Source organism: Amblyraja radiata, chromosome 32, assembly GCF_010909765.2.
Source record: "Amblyraja radiata isolate CabotCenter1 chromosome 32, sAmbRad1.1.pri, whole genome shotgun sequence".
NCBI lineage: Eukaryota > Metazoa > Chordata > Chondrichthyes > Rajiformes > Rajidae > Amblyraja > Amblyraja radiata.
In genome coordinates, this window is record NC_045987.1 from 18,478,275 (window position 1) to 18,496,640 (window position 18,366).

At 40.4% G+C, this 18,366-nt stretch overlaps 1 protein-coding gene across 12 annotated transcripts in view; it reads left to right on the forward strand.

Moving 5' to 3' along the window:
• LOC116990806 (zinc finger protein 618-like) overlaps positions 1-18,366 on the forward strand; it is a 101,578-nt gene that overhangs the window by 72,778 nt on the left and 10,434 nt on the right. For 3 of the 12 annotated variants that reach the window (XM_033048788.1, XM_033048787.1, XM_033048794.1), the window contains 9 exons: positions 2,486-2,563; positions 4,574-4,618; positions 9,588-9,677; positions 10,049-10,129; positions 11,998-12,087; positions 13,074-13,157; positions 14,192-14,233; positions 14,456-14,539; positions 18,224-18,301. In XM_033048788.1, coding sequence (XP_032904679.1) covers positions 2,486-2,563; positions 4,574-4,618; positions 9,588-9,677; positions 10,049-10,129; positions 11,998-12,087; positions 13,074-13,157; positions 14,192-14,233; positions 14,456-14,539; positions 18,224-18,301 — 672 coding nt within the window. Of the gene's footprint in view, positions 1-111; positions 264-2,485; positions 2,564-4,573; positions 4,623-9,587; positions 9,678-10,048; positions 10,130-11,997; positions 12,088-13,073; positions 13,158-14,191; positions 14,234-14,455; positions 14,540-18,223; positions 18,302-18,366 lie in introns of those variants that run through there. The other 9 variants (XM_033048793.1, XM_033048797.1, XM_033048795.1 and 6 more) reach the window with 9 other exon arrangements.

Below are 18,366 nucleotides of genomic sequence, written 5' to 3' on the forward strand. Positions count from 1 at the left end.
ATGGGATTAATTTATTCAGTTCTTGGTCTGGAAGCTGATTTTTTTTTCTACCTTCTGCAAATGAGCTATGAACTTTGGAAAAGAAAACAAATTACTTTCCTCACATCACAGATCTGTTCAAGTATAGAAAATAATTAATATAGAATTGTGGAAACGTTTGCTGCTCTATCATCCTATTCAAAGATGAGATTCCACAGAGGTTAGAATGCAGGTATGGATTGATATGCTGTTGACACAAGCCTCCATAAACTGGAAGATATGTGGTAAGTGTCTTACAAATAGTTTGTTTTAAACCATGTGTAGAAGGAAGTAATATTCAGGTCATAGATTCCTTCAAAATTTTCTTCAGATTTGAAATAATATTTCAACTGCACCCTGGTTGTTACCACGGTAATGTTCACATCACCAAGTAACGTCATCAACATGTCAGCAGCTTTCTTATTAAATGAAATATAGCAAAGTATGTGTTGAGCAAGTTACGTTTTTAGTGTTTTGATCAGGATTTTGCTGTAAATGGTTTTCCAGTTAATAATTTTTATTTAAGTCTGAAAGAATTTGATCATGGTATGACCATCGATAGTTAACCCTCTGAGTACTGACTCCCTAAGCACCCCTGCACCAAAACTATAAAACAGTACCTATTTTTACATCATTGCTGACAAATTATCACAAGACAGAGGCTTAAAATATCTGAACAAATAATTGTATTGCATTTTTTATTTGATGCAGAAATGCTGGTATATTCCTCAAAGATCTTTTTTTTGAAAGGGAAACCATTGCTGAACCTGGTTTGTTCCATTCCATGCATTAAGTCTCTGTGTAGAATATAATGCTAGCAGAAGTACCCTTGCAGGTCTTGTGGAATTGATATATGGTGAAGTGATATTTAAGAAGGGGTTCAAACTGCCACCGTGCATTGACACATAATTTTTACGTTATTAGCACAATGGTTTAATGTGGTAGTTCAGTACATTTCTGGAGAAGAATATGCAGTTCGGGGCAAAATTCCCATCAGAAACACAAGCCAAGAATGGAACTATATTGGGATGAGTTTGGGAAGTGGTGTTGGAGGGGATGGGAGGAAGGATTACAAGGATAGGCACACAAAAATATGACTTGAAATGTGCTTGAGAAAATAATCGGGTGATGATTAAATATTTGGATAAAGCAGGATAAGGTGAGGCAGACTGAAAAGTAGCCCTGCACCAGATATATGTACACCTCCATCAGTGCAGGATTGAGATGCAGGGCCCCTCTGTCCTTTTGGCACTCCATAAATGATCTCCAACCAAGTTAAGTCTGCACCTTGAGCCATTGGGGCTTAATTGCGCAATAGTGCAGAATTCTGTACAATGGGACAACTGATCATTATGTAACCATATTGGACATTTCTAGCCACTACAGGTATCACCTTAAGTTCTCTGTCACCTAATGCTTGAACACTGTGTCCAAATTGACCTTGTGCTGTTGTATGTGAGCCCTATGCAAGCTCAAGTGATATTTCCTTCAATCATCTCAACATTTTTACTTTAATGATTTCAGGCATTAATTCTATTTGATACTGTGGTAGGAGTAGTTTGGTCCATGGGCCCAGTGTTGGTACTGGGGATGAGGAGACAGATTAGGACACAAGTTGCATTGCTTCTATGAGCTGTCGGCTTCTGTCTTGTGCCAGCTTTTCCTGACTTGTAACTCAATGCTTCAGCTTTTTACTTTTCCATTTCTTGTGCCATAAACTCATTTTATTGCACACCATTACATCGTCTGCAGCAAGGACCATGTCTGCTAGATGTCTCCCGGTCAATTTACCAGCGCACTCCTTATTTTTGCCTTCGCTCTGCTTTTAAATACTAATGGTCATGTTTTCCAGTTTAGATTAAGAACGGATCCTTTGTTTCCAGTATTATCTGTGGTGCTTTTTGCTGATTTCCAGGTTTAAATTTTATTTTTTATTTATTTTTTAACGAATTTTAGAGAGGTTACCATGTTTTGATTTGATGCGATGAAGTTTTGATTGAATTAAAACCCAAGTGACAGGGCCGTGCATAAATAGCAAGATACTTAAATTAAATAATCTTGCGCAGTCTCTCTGAATTGAGAATTACTTAAAATAATAGAAAGGCTGGGGAAAACTGGTTCCCACTAATTGCTGCAGCAAATGGCATTGCGACTAGCAAGCTACCTGCTCACTTCTACTGCGTTGCCATACATCGTTACTGCAGTGCTTGCTGTTTTGGTTCTGTTTAACCTTTGGTTTCTCTTCATTATGTCGTTGAGTTTGTTTATATTAGGAAAGGGAAAATCGTGACTAGAATTTTAATGAGAAGTTAGTGTACATAGCTTAAGATAAACTTAATGTACGAGAATTAGTGGTTGGTTTTTTCCTTCCTCACCGTGTGAGATACGGCCTTTCTAAAAAAAATAATATAGTGAATTTGAGCAGTGAAAAGCCCCTGTCTATAGTCTGACTCCTTCTTTGTTTCAGAGGCCTATATATGTGGTGCCTGTGGGAAGAAGTACAAGTACTACAGCTGCTTCCGGGCACATGTGAGAGCACACCTAGGTACATGCTTATTTTTTTTTTAATGGATTTATTGGCTTAACCCTTTGAGTAGTGATTTTTTTTTCCCTTTTTACAACTTTCGGAATGTGCACATGGCAACTAATTGTGGCATTCAAATCCTAAGCATTATAAAGCTAGAAATAGAAGAATCTATGGAACTTGACAGCATTTCTTCATTTGCAATGTTTCTTGAATAAAATTTAAAAGCTGAAAACTTATTATTCATTTTGGAGCTGAGATGCTCCTGTAGTACTCAAAGGGTTAACTGCAGTAATGGTGTAGCTTTGATATCATCAAAAGTGTGCAAAACTTTTATTGCTTTGTTGTGAAGCTCTGTTATTTGAATAAGATGTTATTTGAATAAGATATTATTTAGCATGCTCATCCTCTTCCAAATAAAAACTGAAATGCAGAGGGCCGGGCAGCATCTGTGGAGAGAATGATGGTCAATCTTTCAGGCTAATAATCTTTCACCTGAGCAATGAGGAAGGCAAATGGATAGTTGTCCTTTATTGGAAAAGCATTTGAGTGGAGTGTAAAGATGCCTCGCTGTAATGAAATAGGACCTGGATGGGACGGCACCGAAGAATATTATGTATAGTTTCAGCCTAATTTGCCACATTGTGGGGGACAGCAAAGATTTACAACAGATTCCTGAGAAAATGGATTTTCTGTAAGAATAGAGAATGAGTAGATTGTCAATATTCCTCAGAGCCTAGAGTGACAGATAATTCATTGAAACACGCATAATTCTTGCAGGACTCCACAGTATGCATTTTCTCTGACCAGCTTCTCAAGATTAAGATATTTTTTTCTAAATACAGAGGGTGATGAATCTTTGGATTCATTTTCTTGACCTTATTCAAAGCAGACATCAATAGACATTTTAAAAGTTGGAAAAATCAAGGACTCTGGGGATAGAAGATCGGCCATAATTTTAAGGAATAGTCGTGTAGACAAAAGAAATCAAATGGCTGTATCGGTTCGCTTTTCCTCTGTTCTTGTATGGCTGGGGAAAGTTGAAATAAAACAAATGTAAATGGTAGAGGGGAGAGATAGTCTGAGTTATGCTGGAGATCAGGAGAAAGTGGATGACATAAATGACAGTGGTGCTGGGTGAAAGGTGGGAATGGTTAGTGAATAACAAAAGGTACATCAATGCCAGTGTGCAGATTTCCAACAATTTCAGATTTTATTTATCATCCCCTGTAGGCTCCATCCAAAATCAACTTTTATTGTCTCCAACTTGGACTTTCACCTATTTCTCCTGTTTCCCTCGAACTGTATTCCTTCAAATGGCTTCACAATTTGCAATTCTTTAATCAGTCTGCCTCACAACTGCTACCATCTCTGGCCTTTGTTCCAACTATCTGCCTATTAAAATCCCCCCCCCCCCCCCTTGCCTGTGTGCACCTATTACCTGCCATGCTTTGTCCTGCCTCTCCCCTCTCCCAGGTCTCTTTCTCCCCCCCCCACCACCACCACCACCACCACAATCAGTCTGAAGAAGGGTCCCGACCTGAAGCATCACCAGTCCATGTTCTCCAGAGATTCTGCCTAGCCTGCTGAGTTACTCCAGCACCTTGCGTCGTTTTGTGTAAACCAGACCTGCAGTTCCTTATTTCTACTTTTGTTATTCTCTGGCCTCTGCGCCTTTCATTGGCAATATATGCACTTGTGTCAGTCAACCCCCCACCCCCCAGTCTCTACATCACTTGCCTAATTTTTGTTTTCTCCCCCACCCCCCCTCCCTCTCCAAGTTAAGACTTGTTCCATTTCTAACTAACCAATTTTGATAGAAGGTCATTAATGTGACCTATTACCAGTGATTCTCCTGCCACTAATCTGCCTAACCTGTTGAATATTTCGAGCATTGTCTGTTTTTATTTGGTTTTTTGGTATTGGAGCATTTCCTAAATATTGAAACATTTAGTTTGATGTGATAAATAATTGGGCCTACAGTGTTACGTGTTTTTGAGTTAAGAATATACATTTTGTTTATTTTCACAGAAAATGAAACCTCCTCTGTATCAGCTGAAAATTCTCCACAGGCAAGTGAGTACTCTGTGCCAAATCTTCCTTCATAACGTTTATTAACCACCATTTGAACACTAGTGGCTTGCATACAGTGGGACGCAGTGGGGAAAATGTGACAGCTGCATTAGATTAAAGAAATAGCACCATGCACATCAAATCTAAGCAGAAATGTTATGTTTAGTGGGCCAATGCATTTTCATGTTTATTTTGAAAGTGGGACTTGATCAGCAACCAAGTATTTTAGTGGAAAGATTTTAAAAGGAGAGGGCAGGTTATTCAGATTTGTTGGATGAGGCTAAAAAGAAGGCTATCAATTGAAGTATATAACAAAGTGACGAAAGAGAAGCAGGCTGATCTCAATAATTCTGTTTTTTGCATTGAATTGCAGTAAAGACATGCGTCATTCAATCCAACTGGTCCATTGTTGCATTTTTGCTCCAAGTGAGCATTGTTCTAATCATTTTGCCCATTCTTTATGCAAATCCTTTTTCTTTACCCACTGCCCAATCCAATCTTGGACATTCACACTGTGAATTACTAAATCCACAACCTTCCAATTCTGTCAAAGTAGCTTAGACTTCTCTAGGTTCTGCAGTGAACTGAACCCATTTGCCCATATAAGCGATGGCAAGTTTCAGGTTTTCAGTTTGAACATTTAGGCCTCAGACCTGCTTGCTGATCTACACTGTGAATTTTCCCAGCTGCATTCTACCACTGGATTCACCCAGGAGCCCAGAGACTGGGATCCCCTTCAGAAATGCTCAACAAGCACCAGACGCTTACCCCGAGGCGTTTACCACCATAGCCGGGGACTTCAACAAAGCCAACCTGAAGAAATCGCTCCCTAACTTCCACCAACATGTCTCCTGCAGCACCAGAGGATCAACCACCCTCGATCACTGCTACACGTCCATCAAAGACGCTTATCATACTGACTTGTTGCACCGTGGCTTGGTTTGGCAACTTGAGCGTCCAGGAGCAGAAGAGAATGCAGAAAGTTGTGACCACTGCCCAGTCCATCATAAGCTCTGACCTCCCCACCATCGAAGGGATCTATTGCAATCGCTGCCTCAATGGCTGCCAACATCATCAAGGACCCACACCATCCTGGCCACACACTCATCTCTCTGCTGCCATCTCCAAATGTCAAGCAAATTAAGGCATTGAGAATCCTTTACAGTTTTAACAGTGATAACGCTGGGTAGGATTTTCCTGTCACTTAGTTTTGCAGTTCCGTCCTGTGCCAGGATTTGTTTTACCTGTGCCCAAATTATTATCATTTGGGATTCATGTGCCCATTGCTCAGTGCATGTGCAAATCCCATAGAAATCCAGAGCAAGTTAGTTATTCATGCCCATTTCAACCTGAAATAGTGTATTTTATACTCTTTGAACCTCTACCTTTCCAGAGCCACACGTGCATATATTCCCTCAGTGTTTAGCCCACCACCTTTTCATCTATCCCCCCCCCCCCCCCATCTCAAATCTGACTTCAAAATAACTAACTGATATCTGCAAATATTGACCCATCTCCTTTCAGACCTGTTTAATCATCAACCTTCATAGTGACCACAAGACCTGTACCACTCGCAAAGGATTTAGTACTGAAAAATAAAACAAATTAAGTACTTAAACCTTTGAGTGGGCACTGGTAACCCAACCATAATGACACTAGTACTCTCAACTGCTACTCTGTTCATAGAAACATAGAAAAATAGTTGCTGGAGTAAACCATTCGGCCCTTAGAGCCAGTACCACCATTCAATATGATCATGGCTGATCATCTAAAATCAGTACCTCGTTCCTGCTTTTTCCCCATATTCCTTGATTCCTTTAGCCCTAGGAGCGAAATCTTACTCCCTCTTGAAAACATCCAGTGAATTGGCCTCCACTGCCTTCTGTGGCAGAGAATTCCACAGATTCACAACTCTCTGGGTGAAAACGTTTCTCCTCATCTCGGTCCTAAATGGCCTACCTCTTGTTCTTAAACTGTAGCCCATGGTTCACGACTGCCCGAATATCTGGAACATTTTTCCTACATCTAGCCTGTCCAATCCTTTAATAATTTTATATGTTTCTATGGAATCTCCTCTCATCCTTCTAAATTCCAGTGAATAAAAGCCCGGTCAACCCATTCTTTCATCACATGTCAGTCCCGCCAGCTGGGGAATTACCTGGTGAACCTACGCTGCACTCCCTCAATGACAATAATGTCCTTCCTCAAATTAGGAGACCAATATTGCACACAATACTCCAGGTGCGGTCTCAGCAGGGCCCTGTACAACTGCAGTAGTACTTCCTTGCTCCTAAACTGCTTATGCTTATAAAACATGAAATAGCCGCACATTTGGATAGCAGTTACAGGATCGGTTCAAGTCAGCATGGATTTACGAAGGGGAAATCATGCTTGACTAATCTTCTGGAATTTTTTGAAGATGTAACTAGGAAAATGGACAAGGGAGAGCCAGTGGTTGTAGTGTACCTGGACTTTCAGAAAGCATTTGATAAGGTCCCACATAGGAGATTAGTGGGCAAAATTAGGGCACATGGTATTGGGGGTAGAGTGCAAAAAACATTAGCAAATTTGCAGATGACACAAAGCTGGGTGGCAGTGTGAACTGTGAGGAGGATGCCATGAGAATGCAGGGTGACTTGGACAGGTTGGGGCAGTGGGCAGATGCATGGCAGATGAAATTTAATGTGGATAAATGTGAGGTTATCCACTTTGGTATCAAAAACAGGAAGGCAGATTACTATCTAAATTGCGTCGTTGGGAAAAGGGGAAGTACAACAAGATCTGGGGGTCCTTGTTCATCAGTCTATGAAAGTAAGCATGCAGGTACAGCAGGCAGTGAAGAAAGCGAATGGCATGTTGGCCTTTATAACAAGAGGAGTCTAGTATAGGAGCAAAGAGGTCCTTCTGCAGTTGTACAGAGCCCTAGTGAGACCACACCTGGAGTATTGTGTGCAGTTTTGGTCCCCTAATTTGAGGAAGGACATTCTTGCTATTGGGGGAGTGCAGCGTAGGTTAACAAGGTTAATTCCCGGGATGGCGGGACTGTCATGTGCTGAGAGAATGGAGTGGCTGGACTTGTACACTCTGGAGTTTAGAAGGATGAGAGGGAATCTTATTGAAACGTATAAGATTGTTAAGGGTTTGGAGATGCTGGCTCGAAGGGCTGAATGGCCTACTCCTGCATCTATTGCCTATTGTCTAAACTCAAATCCTCTCGCAATGAAGACCAAAATGCCATTAGCTTTCTTCACTGCCTGCTGTACATGCATGCTTACTTTCAGTGACTGATGTACAAGCACACCCACGTCTCGTTGCACCTCCCCTTTTCCTAATCTGACACCATTCAGATAATAATCTGCCTTCCTGTTCTTGCCACCAAAGTGGATAGCCTCACATTTATCATCATTATACTGCATCTACCATGCATCTGCCCACTCACCCAACCTATCAAACTCACCCTGCATCCTCATAGCATCCTCCTAGCAGCTCACACTGCCACCCAGCTTTGTGTCATCTTTGTGTTCATTGTCTTTTAACCAAATTTTAATCCAGGTGGCTGTCAATAAAAGTTGCTAAAGGCAATTCCAAGGTTCTTCTAAACTGAGAACAAGTTTAGGTAAATGCAGGGGGAAGGTAGAGATATAGACAAACCGAAGTTTGCATAAATTAAAAGCTGGAAGTGACTCTCCCAGTCCACGTCTTTTTTAGCTGTAGTCTATTTAACTAATATGATTTTTCAAAGGCTTTCTGCTGGTCTTGGCCACCCGTGGATTTGTATACGGGTCACTTTAAATTAATTCTCGTGGTGAATTGTTTTATTGGATCGATTTTATAGGATGTAACAACACCTATCCCCCAAACCTCCCCCCTTGACTCCGTCCAAGGATCCTGTCAGTCTTTCCAGGTGAGGAAGAGGTTCACTTGCACCTCCGCCAACCTCATCTACTGTATCTGCTGTTCCTGGTGTGGACTCTTGTATATCGGCGAGACAAAGCGTAGGCTCGGCGATCGTTTCGCTGAACACCTCCTCTCACTCCGCCTAGACCTACCTGTTCTCCCGGTTGCTAAACATTTTAACTCCCCCTCCCATCTAGGTTATAGATGGATCAATTTTTACATAATATACCATTTGTAAATAAAACATGCATTCTACTATATCTTTTAGCATATTCTTTGCATATGTGTCCCTTAATAAGGCCAAGGATGTGATTACAATCAGACAAACTTGCATACACGATTTTATTAACTCGTCTTAACAAACTAGTTTATAATTTAAAACTGGCTTGAAGTATGATCATATAATGATTTTAATACATCAACATTTTAATTTTGTCCTGCTGCACCTATTCTACTTACCCATTAGTGAGGTGCGGAAATGAAGATTGGATGTGCATTTAATTTATTTTACCAGATTTCCCTTAAGATTTGGCACCATTTGAGCATGATATGTTTTTAGTCGTGGAGAATGTTGTGGCCCTGTAGGCCTACAGGGGCTTACCTTAGATTTGTGTGAATATCTTCTGAATTGTTTTTAAATGAATAGAGGGAAAGACTTGTACTTCAGAGTTAACTACAAGTGAAATTCTACCCCTCAACAATGCTGAACCATGTTATTTTAATGATAACATGTTGAGGTGTTATTTTTTTAAATTTTCTGTGTTGACTGAAGTTGACATAGGATTGTGATCTTCTGCCTGGTTGTCCACTTGTATGGAACAGTTAGAAACATGTACTTCATGCATTTATCCCGTTTGCCTGTCGATGTTGTTGGAATGAACATACAGTCGATTTGTATCATCTCCATTTGTAGGGAGAATTTAAGATGTGAGTGGGGTTTCCCCTTCAGTGTGTGCCTTTGTTATCCTTTGTTCTCTGGCCAGCTCTTTGCTATTAAATTGATACATTGAATACAAGCCCAAAAATTGAATACAAGCCAAATTTACCGACATTAATTTCCTTCCCTTGTTTCCAGAAAATTTTAGGTATATGTGTGACATTTGTGGCAAGAAATATAAATATTACAGCTGTTTCCAAGAACATCGGGATTTGCATGCAGTGGATGGTATGTATTTGCAAATTGTTCAATTTGCTGCACATTTCGAATGACATCAGTAGCAATAAAAGTCCAGGAGCAGTTCTTTAAATCACATCTAAACCATTATTTATGAGTACATTTATAATGGAGTTCTCACAAAGTTCATTCACTCCTAAGATTGAGGGATGGCTGTGTGTTCCCTTTTCCAGTTTCCACAGTATGTTTAGGTCATAATCTGAATATGTCCATATTGTTGATACAGGAAGACTACATCCCCAACTGTAGCGTCCAAAGAACATTTTAAATACATTTGCAATGGGTAGGGAAGCTGTTTCATAAATTATTGCTTGTGTATTTCTTGTTATGTTAAGTAAAACTAATATATCTTTTAATCATAGATCCATATGATCATGCGGTTGAGACACCAGCAGAAGTGAAAACTGAACAGGTGGACGAAATTGTACGCAACCCTGGATCAAGTATGATTTATTTTAATGAATTTCTTTTAATTCATGGAAGTGCATTCATTTTGTCAATTCTCAGTACCGTTCCATTACATGGTGTTTTAAATGGAAAGATAGAGCACAGAAACAATCTCTTCGACCAACCGAGTCCACGTCGACCATCGATCACCGAGCTTCTTCTTCGTCCACGTTCATCTCCATTCCCTACACATGAAAGGCAATTTACAAAGGCCTATTAAGATACAGACCCTCATTTCTCTGGGATGTGGGAAGAAACCCACACGGTTACAGGGGAAAAGTACTAACTCCACACAGATAACAACTGAGGTCAGGATCGAAGGAGGGTCTCTGGAGCTGTGAGGCAGCAGCTCTACCAACTTTTGAGTTTTCAGCTGTTAGTGTATGGAATTCCTTGATTGCATTTGGGATCCATTACACAGAGGGTGTTTTTTGTGGGATGATCTACCAGAGGAAGCTGTTGGGATGGGTTCAGTTACAGTGTTTAAAAGATATATGGATAGAAGGGATTATGGCATGGCAGGGATGAGCTTGGCTGGAGGGCCTTTCTTAGTGCTGCTTAACTCTGACACTTCAGTCGCAGAATTGTATTTTGAAGTGTTTGCTATATTAGTATCAAGTTACCTGGTTAATCAGTACCAGGCTATCAAACCAGTTTTGACCAGAGTAGGGATTTTAATTTAAAAGAAAATCTGAAATCTCAGCGACTGGCAAGTTGTCTTTTTCTACTGCTGGCAGCAGCTGAAAGCTACAACATAATATAAAATCATTATATTTATAAAACCACATGGAACTCAGGAATTTCTCCAGTGGCACAGACATGTAATTTACTGAAATATGGGCCTGGAATTTACTGCTGAACACAGTCATTTATTACTCCCACAGCATCTTAATGTCATTGCCAACCTAGATATTTTGGCTGTTTAAAATGTGTCACATTTTCTTGATATTATTCCTTTTTTTCAGCACCCATCCCCAATCTCCCTCTTAAGCCTTAATTCACACCCCCTTTAATATCCATGCCTCTGCTTCACAAACAGTCCTGCTCAATATCCCTGCCTCATTTGTCATTCACTCGCTCCCTTTCCCTCACAATTCTCCAACCTTCTATCCCAGCCTCTCCACTCTGTAGCTGTTAGCCTCACGTGCTCTCCCTGAGGCTGGCCCTGGCTACCCTTGCTTACCGTTTCCACAGTAGTTCTACAATGGATAGTCATCTTTCTCTCTTTCCCTCCCGTTGGTGTATCAGTTGTTGCGTTGCCTGAATCCTATAACCCCGATCACTTCTAGGGAACCTTGTGGAAACTCTTCAGCCGCTTGTCCAACGCTCAGCTTGTATGCCTGCATACATTACACTAAGCCTATGCAGCAGAGCTGGATCCTGACTTGGATCGCATCTACCTTGACTGTGTCCTGTGGACCCCACATAAACAATATTCATGCATAATCACCTCTACCCCCTCAACTAGAGTATAAGCAAGCCATATTCACCCCTGAGGGACTGCCCAAAGAAAGATTATTATGAAAATTGCTATGCCAATTAGAATTGGAATATTTTAAAATGTAATGTATGATACATTTCAAGAACAAAAAAGAGCAATTATGTTTAATTCATCAAATAATTTAACATTATTTTACGGAATTCAGTTTCCTCAATTTTCCCATCATAAGGCAATAAGGTTTCTTGACCTTTCCATCTCCATTCTGTTCCTAGCTGACCTGCAAAGCTACTTGGTCTGAACACACTATTAAGTTTGATTATGTAGCTAACAAAAATCAATTTTTGATTTTCAAAATTTTACAACTGTGCACAAAAGCTGAGAACTTGATGTAAATGTTTAATTCTTGTTGTTTTTCTGCTCCAGAGACAGGTAGTTATATCTGTGAATACTGTGGCAAGCGATACAAGTATTACACTCCTTACCAGGAACATGTGGCTTTGCATGCATCATCTGGTAAGTATGATATTATAAATCTAAATTCCCCAACCCTCTTTTCACACGATTATCTTTATAAAATGATTTTCTATAACACGAGGTTTCTTGGGAATGCAACTATCGTTTTGCAACTATGTGTAGGCAGGAGAAATGCCTTGAATTATATTCCCTGCTGTATTTTTAAAAACATATCTATGCCTATTTTCATCAAGGTTTGTCCAGTCCTATCCAAACCTTTTAGCTGAGCCATTGCAGGGAGATACTTGCTGTGTCATCTATGTAAAAAAAAAAAAAGACAGTGCCGAAGTTACTCTGCTCGTCAGGCAGCGTCCCTGGAGAACATGCACCTCAGCCTAAATCGTTCCTTGTTTCTGCATTTTGTCTGCTCTACTGCGATATCTCCTCGAGGTGTGCCTACTTAAGAGTTTCTTCTCCTCTTTGACTGGAGTTCTGAGCCCCTCCCTCATTGCTCCTCCCTCTGATTCCAGAGGCTGAAGAATGGTCCCGACCGGAAACCTCACCTATCCATGTTCTCCAGAGATGCTGCCTAACCCATTGAATTACTCCAGCACTTTATTGTGTGTTTTTTTTTTGTTAACCAACATCTGCAGTTCCTTGTTTCTTCATGTATGGTTCACGCATAAATAGCACAATTGGACATAAACTAAAATATTTTTTTCCATTTCTTGGCTCTGAGTTAGTATATGGAGATTTATGAAAGTTCTAGAGTAACATCCTTGTAGTTTTGTAAAGTAAAAAACTCTTTTCTATATTCTCTGCTTGACTAGTGTGGTTAATTGATTTAATTGGGCAGCTTCTAGAAATGGTTTAGCAGACAGGTGATTCATATGCGTTCTATGTGACTGGGAACTTGAATTTCAGGAAGTTATCTTGTCTGCTATATGACAATTTGCTGTCAATTTTCAGTAAATGATCCGTCTACACTCGGTTTTGCTTCAAAGTATATATTTTGTGAAAGGAACAATATTTCTCAAAATTTACAGATGCAGAAAGTCCTCTTGTCAAAAGAAATGAAGCTAAACTGCCAAATGCCTGTGAAGAAAACAATAGCTCTCAGAATTCTAGTGGTAAGTATAAGATGCTAAATTTATGCATAGTGCATTCCAAAACTTGAACGATTAATCTATTTTAAAGATACAGCATGGAAACAGGCCCTTCGGCCCACTGAGTCCACACTGACCACCGATCACCTGTTCGCACTCATTCTGTTATCCCACTTTTGCATCCATTCCCTACACACTCGGTTCAATGTACAAAGGCCATTTAATCTATAAACCCATACGTGTTTGGGATGTGGGAGGAAACCGGAGCACAAGAGGAACCCCATGCAGTCACAGAGAAAGTGCAAACTTCACACAGACAATACCCGAGGTCAGGACCGAACCTGGGTCTCTGGCGTTGAGGCAGCAGCTCTACCAGCTTCGCCACAGCTGTGCCAGAGAATGTCCTCATCATGGGCAGCTGTTTTCACAGACAGTGATTTTTTTTTTTTGGCTTTGGAAAACCACTTTCAAATCAGAATTGAATATTTAAGCACAGCATTTTCTCATTTTGCTTGCAGGTTTAAATTTTGGGGCTTGTAATTTAAATTTATTTCCTTTGGCAGGCATTTCTACAGGTTAACATGAAATAAGCCACTGGCTTAACATATCCCCCACCCCCTCAACCACAGTTAGTAATGGAGGAGCAGAGTCAGGAAGAATTTCCTCTGCATTGTCTCTGAGATTTTACTCCTTTCACTGTGCAACATCCGCAGTGCCATTACCTCTTCTGGAGAGGCAGTGCAATTGACAAATTAGTCAGCAACAAATGTTTTGCAGTCACAAGGCTCTCAATGTTTCTGGTCCTCATACTGTTGTCAGGTAGCAGCCTTGAATTTGCAATGCAACAAAGTGAAGTGCCATGTTTTTAACTGTATGCATATTCACTAGTGACCTGTAAGTATCCCATGCAAAATTAGAAAACCTTATTTCTGATTCACTGCATCATATCAGTGATTCATATTTAGCATTTATAGCAAAGCCATGGCAGTTAATAGGTTCTGTGTGATTAATGAAATGTCAACGCCTGTAAAATGCACTAATTTCCACAATTTTTACAGGTGGTGCCAGTGTACAGAAATCAGACCCTCCTTCTGTAAAAAGTAAGTCTGAATTTATCTATGTAATTGGTGCCTGTACTAAATTTTAAGGATAGTCTGACAGTTAAAATGGAAATAACGCATATAAAAAATGAATACCGTTCTTGAAAGAAATGAACTTCTGCAATGAAATTAATTGTGCTTCTGAAGATTTATGGAACTTGCATTGTAGATTTATGGATATATACCACAATTTATGGAACTTGCATTGTTTAATGTTTTCAGATGGTTCTACTTGTCAGACCTGTGGAAATGAGCACAAACACTGTACCTGCTTAAGGCAACAGGCACATAATAGCCGATCTAGAGGTAATTCATAAGGTGTTGTACCATTTTGAATCATTAATGTCATTTTTGTGGAGCTAAGCCTTTGATGTATGTACTTGGAGATACGGCTTGGAAACGGGCCTTTCACACCTATGTAGCAATGACTGAGATACAGTATCTTCATACAGTGCATTCAAAAAGTATTCAGACCCCTTCGCTTTTTCCACATTTTGTTATGTTACAGCCTTATTCTAAAATTTATTAAATTCATTTTTTTTTTTAAATCATCAATCTACCCCATAATAAAAAAGCAAAAACGGGCATTTAGAATTTTTTGCAAAGTAATTCAAAAGAAATGACTGAAAAATCACATTCACATAAGTATACAGACCCTTTACTCAGTACTTTGTTGAGGCACCTTTGGCAGCGATTACAGCCTCAAGTCTGGGAATAATGCTACAAGCTTGGCACTCCTCTATTTGGGTAATTTCTCCCATTCTTCTCTGCAGATCCTCTCAACCTCTGTCAGGTTGGATGAGGAGCATCGATGTACAGCTGTTTTCAGGTTCCTCCAGAGATGTTTGATCGGGTTCAAATCCGGGCTCTGGCTGGGCCACTCAAGGACATTCACAGGCTTGTCACAAAGCCACTCCTGCGTTGTCTTGGCCATGTGCTTAGGGTTGTTGTCCTGTTGGAAGGTGAACCTCCGCCCCAGTCAGGTCCAGAACGCTCTGGAGCGGGTTTTCATCAAAGATCTCTCTGTACTTTGCTCCGTTCATCTTACCCTCGATCATGATTAGTCTCTCCGTTCCTGCCGCTGAAAAACATCCCCACAGCATGATGCGGTATGGTATTGCCCAGGTGAAAAGTGGTGCCTGGTTTCCTCCAGACGTGACGCTTGGCATTCAGGCAAAAGAGCTCAATCTTGGTTTCATCAGACCAGAGAATCTTGTTTCTCATGGTCTTAAAGTCCTTTAGGAGCCTTTTGGCAAACTCCAAACGGGCTGTCATGTGCCTTTTACTGAGGAGTGGCTTCCGTCTGGCCACTCTACCATAAAGGCTTGATTGGTGGATTGCTATAGATATAGTTGTCCTTCTGGAAGGTTCTCCCATCTCCACAGAGGAACTCTGGAGCTCTGTCAGAATGACCATCGGGTTCTTGGTCACCTCTCTGACCAAGGTCCTCTCCCCCGATTGCTCAGTTTGGCCGGGCGGCCAGCTCTATGAAGAGTCCTGGTGGTTCCAAGGTTCTTCCATTTAAGAATGACGGAGGCCACTGTGCTCTTCGAGACCTGCAATGCTGCAGAAATTGTTTTATACCCTTCCCCAGATCTGTGTCTCGACACAATCCTGTCTCGGAGGTCTACGGACAATTCCTTCGTCTTCATGCCTTGGTTTTTGCTCTGACGTGCACTGTCAACTGTGGGACCTTATATAGACATATGTGTGCCTTTCCAAATCATATACAATCAATTTAATTTACCACTGGTGGACTCCAATCAAGTTGTAAAAACATCTCAAGGATACTCAATGGAAATAGGATGAACCTAAGCTCAATTTTGAGTGTCATAGCAAAGGGTCTGAATACGTATGTAAATGTGATATTTCAGTTATTTCTTTTTAATTACTTTGCAAAAGTTTCTAAACATCTGTTTTCGCTTCTTCATTCTGGGGTATTGTGTGTAGATAGATGATTAATAAGGCTGTAACGTAACAACATGAAAAAGTTAAGGGGTATGAATACTTTCTGAATGCACTTTATTCACTGCGCATTTATGCAGAAGATAAACACAAAATGTTGGAGTAACTCAGTGGGTTCAGGCAGCATCTCTGGAGAAAAGGAATAGGTGAGAATCTCGAGATCCTTCTTCCTGAACCTGCTGAGTCACTCCAGCATTTTGTGTCTATCTTCGGTGTAAATCAGCATCTGCAGTCCCTAACACATGTTTATGTAGGATTTGTTTTGACTAAGGCATCCTCCAGTTGCCAAAGAGTTGGCTTAAATATCAAGGTAATAAAGTCAGGGACATATTTTAATCCAGCCCAGGGATGTGCACCTCACTGACTAGGCCAGCTTTATTGCCTTTTGCTGATAACTCTTGGAGATGGTGGGGGGCATTTCCGTCTGTGTAGTGAATATTTGGCAAGTGTTGTCAGAGATTGCTGCACTGTATGTTGTGAATGGTATTTCCTGGAGCCATGGTGTGCATGTATTCATTGTGACTAAATACATTTGCTGTCTGCCAAACCACTTTCCATATGTTATAATTGTGTGTCCGTAACTTGTATTAGATAAACCAATGTGTAGTTGTAATTTGCTGCTTTTAATGCACAAAACAGTTAAAGAGAAAATTCTTTGTCCTTTGAATTGCCAATCAAAAGTAGCTGGATGTCTTATGGAGCAATAAAACACATATTATTTCTATGATTTTGCATTTGTTGGATTTTAATTTGATTTAAGCAAATAAAAGTACTGTGACATGTTACATTTCAATTTTTTTTTTAAGATTTTGGCCACATTATTGCAAAGCTTACTTCTGCATATTTAAATACTATTTTTTTTGCTGTGGTGGATTTAATTTGTCAGCAGAGACGTTTTTGTGCAGGAGATCTGCCACCTGGTTTTGATCGTTTTTTTTACTTCAACTCATTTCCTCTTTATTTTTATTAGTTCCGCCATCTATGTTGTCATCAGTGTGAAGGGAATGGGTTCAGCATCTCGATGCTGATGGTTGTACTGGCTTGCAAGCAAAGCATAGAAACTTTAACTTGTGCTATTTAACGGTGGCGATGTGCTCCACAGAAAAGCTGGTGTGTTGGTCATGATTAAGGATTATGTTTTTGAAGTTTACATCTGAGAGCACTAGGGTTGCCAACAAAAACTTAAGAAGGGAGAGGCCAAGGGTGAGGTTTTTTCTAATTGTACCTGTGTCAAATTTTCCAACTGACTGGTGTGTAGTACTCGCGCCCTTATTGTAAAGGGTTTTTACATGGCTGCAACTGTCCATTGATTTTCTGAAATTAACTGCATCATTGCCAGGGATGTCACTGTGGTATATCCTTGCACTCATGTTACCCGATGGTTCCTTGGTCCTAGCAATCCAGTGCTGACAATAATTCTTTGTACCTAGCCTGCTGAATGACTAACAGAAGTCCCATCCATGCCTTGAGATGCAAGTAAAGTTAGAGCTATAGACGCAAAGTTGGCATCTCACCAATCTTGGCAATTTTCACTGCAGCATAGGCACCACCTGCTGCCAGATCCGCTCTAACCTCAGCTTCTGGGGTAAGCCAAGTTGGCAAAATGATTATTGGTACTCAAGGGAAAATTATGGATAGATCTCTTAGCAGCCCAGGTTGATATGTTTTTTACTAATAATATAGAAATGGGAATCCTGCCTGTAGTTTGCAGCCACAATCTCACCACATTTCCACCTGCCCTCCAAAAAAAAAGATTTTGGCCGTATGTGCTTTAGGCTTCTAGATTTCTGCTTCCATCGCCGGTGTTCCTTTCACTGTGCTTGGGTGGATTTGGGGGGAGGTTGTGCGTCCTCTGCCTCCATGGATGGAAAGGAAAATTGGCATACCTCGTTACAATTTTATAACCATGTTTCCTTTTAGTTAGGGAATTCTATATGTGGTTGTTGGCGACCTTAGGAAGCACAATGTTCCCATAATGACATTGACTTTATCATTTTGATTTTTATCTTTTTTGTTCCACTTAAGAGCAGTACACGTGTGGGGCATGTGGGATTCAGTTCCAGTTTTACAACAATCTAATAGAGCACATGAATTCCCACGCAGGTAAGTTTAATTTCTTTCCTTGACAATTATATTGGTTCACTCCATGTGAAATCTTTTTTACTATA